Source organism: Orbicella franksi, chromosome 9 (genome assembly GCF_964199315.1).
Source record: "Orbicella franksi chromosome 9, jaOrbFran1.1, whole genome shotgun sequence".
Classification (NCBI taxonomy): domain Eukaryota; kingdom Metazoa; phylum Cnidaria; class Anthozoa; order Scleractinia; family Merulinidae; genus Orbicella; species Orbicella franksi.
The window spans coordinates 28,664,166-28,677,130 of NC_138153.1; the positions used below are offsets into that span (position 1 = coordinate 28,664,166).

The window sequence follows — 12,965 nt, forward strand, 5'->3', positions numbered from 1 at the left end:
AAGCGTAAATAAATTATTCAGCCATTTCGTTTGTTGTTTTCGTTATTTATGTTCCTCAATCGACGGTTAGTTCACTTCTGTTCAAGAGTTCATTCTGAAACTTGGCCAAAACACTAATTTGATTAATTTTGATTACTTTTCCATCAAGTAAAAAATTAAAAGTTTCCACTCTTTTTTGTACAAGAATAGTTTTTTAATAACATCGACGCTGAAATTTGAAAAATTTTAAGACTATTTCACGAATCAGGAACCCGAGGTTGAGATTTTGAAAAGAATATGATTTTGCGTGCAAAATGTTATTATATGTTTTTAACTAAACCGTTTAAAATTCTTCTTTTCTCTAAACGGCAAAACTAGCCAAGAAACAACAAAAACAGCACTGACCGTATGTTGCATGCTAAGAACATTTCGGCAATAAGTTATAAGCGTATAGGCTCAAATGCCTGCAATCTGGCTCTAAAATTACTTTAACACCATCCAGAAATCAAGCACTTGTACTTGATATCCCAATGCATTTTAAAACGGAAATGCCATATGTTATAATCTAAGAATATTCATACGAATATTTTCGGCTTACAATCGGCAGAAAGATAAGAACATTTAGCCTGGGCCGGAAAAAGAAAGAAACAATATTCTTATTTAAAAAAGAGTGTTTATTAATTCGACAGTAAAAATCGAATATTTGTTGTTTCAGAGCTGTCTAGTGAAACACCTTAACGGATTCTGATCTTTTCGTAGGCTGATATAGAATGCATCACAGAGACAGTTTGAAGGAAATTCGAATGCTGACATATCAAAAAACTGGTTGGAAATTCAACCGTAAGTAATGTTTCACTTGCTTGATAGCGGAGGGGACTGATGTAGACGGGCGACTCGCTTGAAAACTCTTTCTGCCAACCAGACGCTAGTTAGACGCTTGGGTGATTTTGGGTAAGTGAATCAAAATTTCAAATGCCTGGCGGGGATGTTGAAGTTTCTATTTGCCTGGTACGTTATTTTCAAGTAATCCATTCCAAGGTATTTTCAGATCACTGTCGTTTTTGAGTAATCCCAGGGGGTTCTAGAGTTAGCCAGCCCTGTGACGCAAATTTCAACTGAAATCGGTTATGTTGTTTGGGCTCTCCAATTGCAAGTGAGTCACGTGGACAGCCTAAACATTTCTATCTGCCCCGAAAACTTGCAAACAACGAGCAATATAAGTAAGACTTATAAAAGAGAAGTGGCAAATGTTTTTCTCTTGTTGTGAAACGAAATAGTTTAGGACCGTTTAGTAATCTGAGTGTTTCGCTTGTTATGTAATTATTTTTCGCAGCGTTTTTTAGCTCTGCAAAATATCATTTTAAAAACCTTTTTATTGCAATATCGAAATCTCAATTCTCCGTATAAATTCCCATATACTCTATGTAACGATAGTGATAAGAACTTGGTGTGTTGTCACCCTGGCTGTATGGGGACTTCGAGGGTGTGTTTACTCTTTCGAAAGGTTCAGTTATATCTATATAGAAGTGTTATACCTCTCACAACATTGTCCATGTGAGTGGAATTCGCGCAGCTTGTGTAGTCTTCAGGTCGAGTCACTCGGGTGGCCGTGTTCATTTCACACTTTTTTTGTTGCGCCAGAAAAAAAGTTGACGCTGCGACGAGAAATCTCTCTGGTGCAGTTCATATAACACTGACTCAAACTGTCGGCCTGAATTTCCTTGTACTTGTGTTTCAAGAGGCAAAATCCCCGCTGTTCGTGAGCTTCTTTACAATCGTAATCATTTTTACCGCGAACACATAAGCATACAATAACCACCGAGAGAAAGCAAATTCCTAAAGTGTTTTTCATGAATAAAGACCGAGAAAACATTCTGTTTTTAAGGTGCGTGAACAAAATATTTCTTAACAGATGTTCGAGTTGCAAAGTTTCTAATCAAGTCTTTGTTCGCTTGTTATTGAATTTTCTCGGAGACAACTCATGTTTTTGATTAAAGGACGGACCATTGTTTCTTGACGGTGGAGGGGGTGGGGTGGGGGGAGGGATTGGGAAATTAAAATGAAAGGCCCGGACAGCAAAAAAGAATCGTGCAAGATCGGACCATAGGGAAAAACGAGCACGTCCCTTTTACTATACAGGCCTTGTGTTTTACCTTGAGACAGGCTCCTGCTTGAGAGAAGTATTGCACAAGCTATTGCCCACCCCCCAAAAAATCATGCACAACCTAAAGGGGAACAATAAATTTCATGCTCAAATAATTTTTTTTTTCTGCGGACCATCTGAGAGAAATATTTCACTCCCTACTCATTTCACCACCTTATCATCAAACCCGACCCTCGTTGTTTTCGCGCCGTTTGCTGACGTAGTGCAACTGTGCACAAGAGTGTGAGCCAATCAACAGGCTTTCAACCAATCAGAAATGGGACCCATTCAGCAGCCCATGGGTTGCCAAGCTGTGTTTTTTAACTAATTACCATCGGTTCATGTGGGTTTTGAAAGGATTGTTATTAAAATTCGTTGTCATCGACCTTGACCTAAAATACTTTAGATATTTGCCAGTGGGCCATCTTCGCCATCAGGAATCTTCTGGAGAACAATAAAGAAAATCAGAACCTTGTTTCATCAATGGATCCTCGAGGGCTTGCCAACTCGTCAAGATTGCGGCAGTTTGGAGTCGAGGCTGTCGAACTGGACAATGGAAGAATCAAGCTCGTCCAAATAACATGGTTTAAACGAAAAATAAATATACTGCAGATGATGATAACAATAATTGATTGGGTAATAAAATCCAGTGGCTTGAATATAGCAGCTCAAAATGCCTGTGAGCCACTGAAGACAAGACTGCTAATTTTTTTTCCGTACTTATGGATCGAGCTGCAGTTAAGGTCCATAAACACGGAAATGTGACCAATATGATGTTTTAAAGCTTAATTGAAAACCAGTAAATGAAAAACGTATTTTGATCAATACTGCTATACCGTATTCCGCTTATACGCCCCCCTGGATATAAGTCCCTCCCTTTATATGCCCATTTAAAAAAAAAACCTTACCAAATTGTATAAGTCCCGGGCTTATAAACGGTAGGTTACTGTAGTCAATATGATTTCTGTTACTTTGACCCAGTCCCGCGCGCAACAAAACACTTCCACTACCACAGCAACAAAAAGACAATGAGCGTCAGTCCTTTATTTATGATGAATGATTCCAGGCGACTCCCTAATATAAAACTGTGATACATTTTGTCGTTTGTTACTTCACTGATATACATTTAGGTGATATTTTCAAAATGTAGAATAACGTAGTGTCTGTGAACAATTACATGTACATTGGCTTAGGCCTACTGTGTTTAACTTATTTGTGTGCTTCAGAACTTCAATTACGGCTTTCTTTGTCCGGTATGAGACTCAAACAATCTAGAAGAACAGAAACATTGTTGGGATAAGGACCATACATCGACCATGCTCTCACATTCGCAACTGCAGTAATCGCGTACGTGGGTGGGGTGGGGTGGGGGGGGGGGGGTGGAAATAGAAAGTTTTGTACGGGGAGGCCCCGCCCCGAGGTCCAACCCCTTACCCTTTGTATACCATTTTGACAGAAAATGCACCCTTTCGTATACCTTTTACAGTAATGAGAAAAGGAACCCCTTTCACATACTTACTTAAGAACACTGCATCTCTTTTCTAACCCTTGAAATGAGGTTAATGTACACCAAAAAACAAGTTTCATTTATTCAGTTCCCTTCACGTTTTATCTAAATGATACATTTCCATACCCTCTCATACATCTCAACTTGTGAAATCCTTACCCTTTCATATACTTGAAAACTGAAAAAAGTACCATTTTTGGGTGGAGCCTCCCCGTACAGGCCGTTATAGGGAGTACCCTTACCATAGGATGCAGACAATTTCGATTTTCTATTTTACACGAATTCATTTTCCACTTTCTAAGACGTTTCTTGCCAAATTTATCAGTCAAAGCTGTCTCCAGAGCATTGGATCAGTGAAACCGACAGTGGAGCTCATCGCCACTAACTTATTTATCTCGTTTCTTAGTCACGTGATTTTTCACACACTAGGGAGTTTTAGTAGCGACGACGGCGACAGCGAGGACAACGTCGATTAAAAAAATGAATTTATATTTTACCTACGAATCTCGCGGTACGCTAAAGTCATTTACTTTGTTTATCACTGTCAAAACTATCACAAAACTGAGTTTGGGAACACAGCGATAAATTTGAAATAGGAATTTAAAAAATTAGCCGTCGTGGCTAACGTTCTCCAGACAACGCAGAATTTGGTCATTTCACGTTGTTGTTTTGCAGAGGACGGCAAAGAAATGTATCAAGAATTATAATGCACGTGCGCAGCCATTGTCCTGCTCATGAAATCTTTTGTTTAGCGACGTTGCCGTCGTGGTTTTCTTAAACTCCATACTAACCTTGGTAATGTAACCCATTGCAGTTGTTTCTGTTCACTCCAGGACGATGTTGCTGTGAATTTGTCGACCGTTCAGCGGCATGGTGTTGCGAAAGTTATTGCACATGCGCCCAGCGTTCTTCCCTTGCACATGCGCTCTGCTGCTCTTCAGATTTCGGAACGCCAGAAGCTGGTTACAAGATAAGAAAAAAAAAACGATACTTCGTTAGTTTTTCATGTCTTTGAAGCAGACCAGAATTTTAGCAACAGATGAAAACATAACTTAAGTACAGTCGAACCTGTATATAACGGCTTGAGGAACTGGCCGCTTAATACAGGATCACTAAAAAATACTCATTGGGCGCGGTCTAATGTCAGTTTTAATGTCGTATCATACAAAAACACTTAATGCAAGGGAACAATACTTTAAACAAAGTTCAGTGCCACCTTGTAACTAAACGGTATAATATACGTAACATTGTGTAAAGGTACTGTACAATGATTTGTCCCCTATACTCGTCTACGGTATACTGTACTGTATTGTATTTCTATGGCAGTTCATAACAAAATATCTCATTCAGTCATTTCATAGTCGTTACGTTCATTTTCATAGTTGCCACGTTAAGAGGGGCCACTTAATACAGGTGAAAATAACAAAGAAAGACAACCACAGGACTGCTACAGGATGGCCGCGGCCGCTTAATAGAGGTGGCCGCCTAATACAGGTAACAAATACAGCGTTTGTATCAGCAAAAATTCGGGACTTGAAAACTGGCCGCTTAATAGAGGGTGGCCGCTTAATACGGGGCCGTTATATACAGGTTCGACTGTACCAGCTTTACACATGTGACAGTTAAAATGCTTTTTGTCTCAATAAAAAGCTCGAAAACAATGCTAGCATAACAGTCCAAAGCCAACATTAGACATAGATTGCCGTGGCACAGTTAAATAATAATTACTTACCTCTTTCTCGGTTATTTGCGGGTGGTTGTTCATGACAAACCACGTGACAGATTCATAACATCCGGGAGTTGTGAGAGATCCTTTGTATTTGTAAAACCTGTCGGTAATATCCGGGGAAACGAGCAGTGGCGCTAAGTCCTCGATGTGAATCGCTGCGCTTTGAGTAACCACGTGACTGCTGTCTGGTATCAGAAAGTGTGATGCACAGTGTTAAGGTAGTGAATGAACTACAGTAAAAACCTGCTTATAAGATCCTAAAATTTAAGAACCTGTTAGTTTCCAGTTAAGCACCCTTCACATAAGAACCATTCTAGTAAAATCTGAATACAGGTTCGTATTTTCAAAATAAAGAGTTTTTTCAGATATAAAACAGCACATCACATACGACACAAAAAAGGTAACAAAAACTAGCCAGAACACTGGCAGTGTCATAAGACCATAATACTGTACTGTGTACTTCAATATAAAGGTCACCGGCCCATGAGTACAAGTTGTTTTTTTGAACAAAAATGAAGAACCTGATTAGACTCTGATTAAGAACCTAGGTAAGTACCATTTATATAAGAACCTATGGAGGCTAACTTGAAAAAACCTAGGTTCTTATATGCAGATTTTTCCTGCATAAAGGATTTAAGTTTGGTTGACAAAAGCAGGAAAATCGCACGTACTCAAAAGGAACCGCAAAAGTGCACACGTTTAAATTTAATCGAGAATTTCAGTATTTTTCAGTGTTAACTGACAGTCGTACTGCAAAGATTTTCAAAGTATACACCGTCTAGCTGCTGACGAAGTTGACTTTCTGCTTCCCTGTCCCCCACCCCAAAGAAAACACCACTGAGATCAAAAGCCATTTGAAATCTACAGCGGCGAGTTCGAGAGTGTTATTGTCTATATGGCGGGCAAAGAGGTGCAGCCTAAAATGTAACTTTTCCGGACACACATAGTATTCACAGCAACCTCCATATCTTTAATATCAGTCTTTGAATGCACAAATGTTTACTAGATTCCATCGAACCTGATTGAACACTACATCATGTATGGCCATATACAAAAAACATGCTGGGCAAACTTACTTTCATCGACAATGCTGTTCAGGAGTTGTGCAATCTTTTCTAGTGCAACGTTTGCTGGAGTTGAGCTGCTTTTTGCCATTGGAAGCTACAAACAAACAACCAACCAAACGAGAGAACAAATAGACAAACAAAAAATAAATACAGAGTGGTTTTTAGACTCCCGAGGGCCAAAAGAGGAAGAGGCACTTGTCTGCTAAGCCATGTCGACGGCCCTTAATGTTCCTGCTGGTTTTAACCAATGCTTATCAGCAATTTCTGCTATAATAACTCTTTGCTCTTTATTTCCCCCCCCCTCCCTTTCCATCAGAATGGTTCCCCTTCGCAGAAATTCAAAACCGCAGTTTTGAAAAGCTGGCAGATAAAAAAAAAGGAAAATTAAGGGAAATTTAAAAATGTAGAAGACATGATTTTCCATGATATGATATTATAGCTACTTAGCTTTGCTTTGTGCTGTTTAAGAATAGCAGCATACCAAAGCGTGCCAGTTTACCTCGTACAAAACAGCGACAACAGCTAAGCCGTCCTCTCCTTGAGCTGCTAATTCGAACGATCCATAATTTGTGTTGTCCCAAAACACCATGTGCAACTAAAAAGACAAATAGCAATGGATAGTGGTTTACTGGGTCTTTCAATAACGTCTTCCACCCTTTTTTTCCGGGGGGGGCGACTCCCATATAAAAGGACGGGGGCACGGGTGCTAGTCGGAGGTTTTGAAAAGAACCCCTAAGAGGTATTAAGGTCCTATTTTGTGGGCGGGCTTGAAATGTTTTTCACCCCTAAGAGGTACCAATTCTAAAACAACAAATTTTCTCCTGTCATATTTTTTCGGCTCAATACCCAAAAAGGTATCACAAAAGCCCCCCCTGTAAACCTTTCAAGGGTGAACACTCTAAGAGGTATCAAACCGCCTTTTTGACCCCTAAAAAGTACGGCGAACACCCCTGTCCTTTTTGATATGGGAGTCCCCCCCCCCCCGAGCTTTTTTCTCCGTTTGGTGTCGTCTGATCGACCACAATTTTCGTATTTTCAAAAAGAATCTATGTGTATTAGGAGGTAGGTAATGACGTTGTCAAGTCAACAAAATTTAGCAAAAAGAATGATCACTTGTTTTACCTCAATTGGATACGTGTTTCCATCAATTGTATGTTCAGATCCAGCGGTGTCGTTGCAGCCAAAGTGAAAAAGAAATTCGTTGAGGAGGTACCTCTCTTGCAGGAGACCGCCGGCCAGTTTGACTGTGGACCCCTCTCCAAGGTAAAACTTTGGCGCGTATCCAGTGTTTTTAAGCTCACCTGTGATTGGTTTATTCCCCGCCACAGTGAGCCTCAGGTTAGGTGGATTGGTAGGATCTTTCTGCCTGACCTGATCAGTCATAATGTTAATTGGTGATTGTTTACGTCCATTACAAGACCAGCCGACGTTTAGGGTTTCCCACTCGTCGGGGCCTTGAGAAGAAAAAAAAATTACCGATTAGCGAGATAATTCTCTCTTGAATTTAGATACAAACCAAAGCCTTCACCCGTCATGCATTTCTTCTCGTACTTGTATTAGCTTTGCCTTCTTGGTTCATTTTATTGTGTTGCTTATGTTTATTGCAAAATTAGCCAAACATGAGCAAGCTTTAATTTTATTTAGATTTCCGCGACTCTTTAGCGCAGTAGCTAGTAACGGGAGAACCGGTTGAGGCAATTACCCCGGTAAAAAAATTAGAATTTACTCATTTCAAGTTCAAGGTGTGGTGAGTTTGATTTTTCTATGGAGTCCTGTCTTTAAACATTCCAAACTTTTCACTAATTTGGAGCATTGAAATCCTTAAGTGGTATGACGCTTTTTAAACATTAATAATGCTATAATGTATTTACCGTTAGCTCCTTCCTGTCTGTCGTAAGTCCAAAATTCCTGATCTTGTTCAGCTGTTTGCCAAAAAAAAAAAAAAAAAAAGAAAAAAAAAGATTTGTAACTTTTAAAAGAAAGGCTTATTCAATAGACCATTTTACAGTAACCTGGCCTTTGAATGGCAGCGAGGCTGCAGGTTACCTTGTTTTGATAAAGACCCCACTGCTTTTGTTGTGTAAATCAAGTTGTTCTTATGCTTACTAGTTGGCATTAACTGAGAAAAACAGAGAGGCCTGTATTAAAGCAAGGTCACCTCCAGCCTAGCTTGAATTCATAGGCCAGCACACAACTGTAAAATGGCCTATTTCCAAGTCCCCCGCTACCATTTTCTAGATTTTTTTTTTGGCAGTTTGACTTACTCGTTAAAACTAAGTCCAATCTGGAGGTCGGCGGCCTGGAAAACTACGAAACGTGTTACTTCTTCAGTTTATAATACTGGCAAACTGATTGGTTCCCTTAGCTGTCCGCCTTCTCTTGCAGTACGGACTGCTAAGGTCGACTGCTCAGAAATTAGTTTCAACGAATTGCTTCTTACACAAGTAATAGCTTGTTGTTGAGGATCGTCTTTCTCTCAAGTTTCAGTTGTTTTTCACTTAACTGATCAGAAAAATTAAAGAAGAAGAAAACAATATTTACATTCGCCAACCAGTATGCTGTGAACTTGCGTCGCTCCCAAACTAGGAGTCTTACTCGTTTTTACTTAACTCCGTGCTTGAATTCACGTAAGCTCTAAACATAACATTGTATTCAAGTTCAGATATATAAGCACTTTATTCTCACAGCATTCTGGATTGTTTTTCAAAAACCACTCACATATCACCATGTGCTATACCCCTGACGGTACTCCCAGAAAAATCGATTGGGGATCTACGTCCCGCTTCCCCAGAACCCTTACCTATTTTTAAAGACCAAACTCTGCCATTTCCCTACCCTATTTAAGACCAGACCAAAAATTTGACGCCCTATTTAAGACCTGTGTTATAATTAGTCACCCAGCCAAGATGCATTGTTAATGGTCTTATCGATAATGGTGAAAAAGTAGCTTCTTCTAAAATCGTACCGAATTGAAGACTAGACTGCAAAAACCATACCCTATTTAGGACAAAAATAGCCAAAGGATTCCCTATTTATGACCATCCCCTTTGGGGTTGTACATACCTATATAGCCCCAAAAGGGAGTACCTCCCCCCGGGGGGGGAGCTGTACTCTTGACGCACCTTACCTGTGCCTCTATTCATCAAGCAGGGAGCGACTCGCCGATGCTAATACATTATATATACAATACAAGGTTATACCTCAATGTTGTCAAATGTAACTTACTAGCCCGTACAACGTCCTTTTTTAAGCTCAACAGCAACACTGAAAAAAGAAGGAAGAGAGTAAAATAAAACGATATTTTGATGACTGTTTTTTCAGCCGAGCGTTTCAAAGCCAGCGTAAGAAAGCTGCGCAACAAAGTCCACGGCCTTAACCATTTGCAAGCTTTTTTCTTTGTGTGAAAAGGCTCTCTTACGGGGACAAATTTTTATCTCCGTAACGTGTTGCATAAAATTCAGCTAGTTTGAATTCGTGCGCCATGAAGCAGGGACAAAATGACTTCAATTTTCAATGTGGCATCGTGTGCACTGCTCTCGTAAACTGTCCGCGTTACAAACCAATATACGCTTCGAGTGCACCAGGAGTGCATACTGTCCCTGCAACACGCGTCTTATGTGTACACACGAAGGGGCACGTGCCCCATCCCTCACGTTCCTACGACATATTCTCAAGTGTGTGCCGACGTTTCACCATTTACCGTAGAGATCTAGTGGACGATTTGCATATGCATGATGGCGTCATTTGACTACAATTAAAAATATCCCTCACTTTTTCTGTTTCTTATGCTAATTAGGGCAATTGTTACTTAAACCCCACTGGGGCTTCAAAATTTAAATAATGAAAAAATGAAAGGGATTCTGGTAATTGAGTCACATGACGACAACGTGCAAAACTGCTACTGTCGACTTAAATAAATTCCTGCTGTTTATGAGGCTGCCTGTATGGGATATTACAATACGAGAGGTTTAATTTGTTTAAAGACATAATTAGGGAATATTAAATTAAAGATAAGTAAGCGGATGTGTGGTATTTAGGAAACGTTTTACGTACGTTCCCGCAAACAAATGAGATATTTACTAGACCAAAATTGGAAGGAATACTTAGAGGATGTCGTGAGAAAATAATGGTGAGATATTCCTTTCACCAAAAGCAAGTCCCCGCTTTCGCGGAATAAAATTATACGATGGAGCAAAACAGCTTAAAAACTAAAAACAAGCTATCCTTTGGTTTATTACTATAAAAACTTATTAGCGCGAACAAAGAACAGAATAAATATAATCACCTTACCTGTAAATATTACATTAGCGAAAGTAAACTTCCGTTTAAAATGCATCTCAGCTTTACCTAAGATGTGAGATATCGTGTACAAAACCGACTCTTTAGGCAAAATTCTCTGGCCTTTTTTTTGGGTGAATATTAAAAAAGGCTCAGAGGAAAATGTCCACTTGAAATAAATTTGCAAAGATCAGCCGTCAATGATTGACAACACGAACGCGTCGCAGGTTTAATGGTGTCCATGTCAAAAAGCTGCCAATACCATGACACTCATTTCTCACAAACCTTTCTCATTTTCAAATCGTTGTTAGGTGAAAATTTCCACTTGAAGAGCTTCGCAAGGAGCAGTCATTGAGTGAAATCTCCAATACTGGTAGTTCCACAAATATTAATTTATCGTAAACCTTATTCATTTTAATTCATTTGATTTACAAATTATTGTTAGAAAGGCGCAAATTGCTTTAGTAACACTTGGTGATGACATGGTCTTAAATTTCCAGGCATGTTTTTCTTTATTTTTTTTATTGTCGTAAAGAACTTAGTCTGTTGACATTTGCACAGTACCTGCTAGTCGTTGTCACTTTCTGTCAAGGTCACATAATTTTCTGTTGTATTTCAATTCCCCGTCCGTATGGTAAAGCCCCGTCCTACGACCATCTTGTAAGATCCCATGTTAATTGACAAATTATTGTACGTATCACTGACAAGCGGTCAAGTTGTCCATATATGGTGAAAAAAGGTGGCGAGGACAGTCTAGTAACCTTGATTATAGTTGTTTAAAGTTTGCCACCTTCTCACCTTTAGAGACAAGAGACAGCCTCCACCCGGAAGTGCTATCGAGTAGAGCTCAGTCCTAAGGTGTGACATGAGATTAAAACTTTTGAGAAGCTACGAAACGGAAAGCTAAAAGAATATTTTTGTTTCGGTAGAAAAACATTCAAGAAGTTTTCTTGTCAGGATTTTTTGCGCCAAATAAGGGCTCGATAAGCTAGCTTTGCAAGCTGGTCTGTTTATAAGAAAACAAACAATTGCAATCAATCTCTTTTGTTGACTGCAAATGTTGGTCCAACTACTGGAAGTAAAAAAAGTCCCTGTGACTGATAACTTTTATGAAAAAGTTTAGTTTTAAGCTGTAAATGAAAAATATAAACAAGAACGTTACATGTTTTTTTAAAGGGGTCTTAAGAGCGGCTATTGCAAAGATTTGTTGTCCTATTTCTGCGTGGCTCGAGCTTTATTTGACTCCGAAATGATACCACTTAAAGCGGAATGGGCTCGATTCAAGAGACCATGATCGATTACAAGCCGCTGATCAGGAAAAAAGCCTGTGCGAGTAGACTGCGCTCGAGAGACCGGCGGAAATCGAGCCTAAAAACAGAAATAGGATGTTTACCGTCAGAATGTCAAGGTCATAATGGGTTCGTCCGTCAACTAGGAAATCGAAAAAATATTAAAGAGAGCGATAACTAAACTAACCCCGTAAACCATTTGTGGGCCTCAATAAGTTTCAACAAGTCAACTGATGGTCCAATGAACCAAAATCAGTTAACAGTCAACTGAAAAGCCTCTCGATTTAATTTAGTCGATGTTGAAAATTGATTATGGCTGAAAGAGACAATCCAAATTTTATTTCTTAATCAGGAACTTTATGTGTTATGGCTCAAACAGGATTAACCGGTATGACAAAGACACAAAACCACATTTATGTATTTGTTTATTTATTTATTTGTTTAGTGCAATTCAATGGCTGTAGTAACAATAGAAATGAAGTGAAAAACAAACATACAAAATAAAAAAAGGCCCTAACAAAGTCCGTCAAATGACCTCATATAAAAACAGATTACCATTTGATGCTAAAAACTAAAATAATATGAAAATGGGCCTAGGCTAAAACGAACTGCACTATACTATTTACATCTATTGAGGAAAAGTCTATTGCGCCCACCCATCAATAAATTGTTAACTTTCCCTTTAAAGGTGTCAACATTAGTAACACTTCGCGTTTCCTTAGGCAATAGATTCCAGGTATCAACGACGCATAGGGTCGACTATCGAAAAAATACAGCAAAGATTTTATATATGTTTATATGAATGGTCGATCACAAACTTACGTTTCACCTTGAGCAGCGTAACACCTGCCAACCTAAAAAAATTGACAACCAGGAGATCGCCAATTTTACTTTCTCGACCACAAAAAGCCTTGTTGAGAGTATAGCTTCGCCAGTTTAACCACACAAATGCACGAAATATTCCAAAAAGTTT

General features: G+C 39.2%; 1 protein-coding gene across 1 annotated transcript; it reads right to left on the bottom strand.

The window, feature by feature from the left end:
- Positions 1 to 2,790: 2,790 nt before the first annotated feature.
- Positions 2,791 to 10,871, bottom strand: LOC145497686 (carbonic anhydrase 1-like). Its single transcript, XM_081477517.1, has 9 exons — positions 10,716 to 10,871; positions 9,651 to 9,689; positions 8,297 to 8,347; positions 7,548 to 7,879; positions 6,925 to 7,020; positions 6,435 to 6,519; positions 5,362 to 5,543; positions 4,421 to 4,588; positions 2,791 to 3,393 (listed from the first exon to the last, which is right to left on the bottom strand). The coding sequence occupies exons 1-8, from the start codon at positions 10,759 to 10,761 to the stop codon at positions 4,454 to 4,456; spliced, it is 966 nt and encodes a 321-aa protein (XP_081333643.1). The 5' UTR covers positions 10,762 to 10,871; the 3' UTR covers positions 2,791 to 3,393; positions 4,421 to 4,453.
- Between the last annotated feature and the right edge of the window lie 2,094 nt (positions 10,872 to 12,965).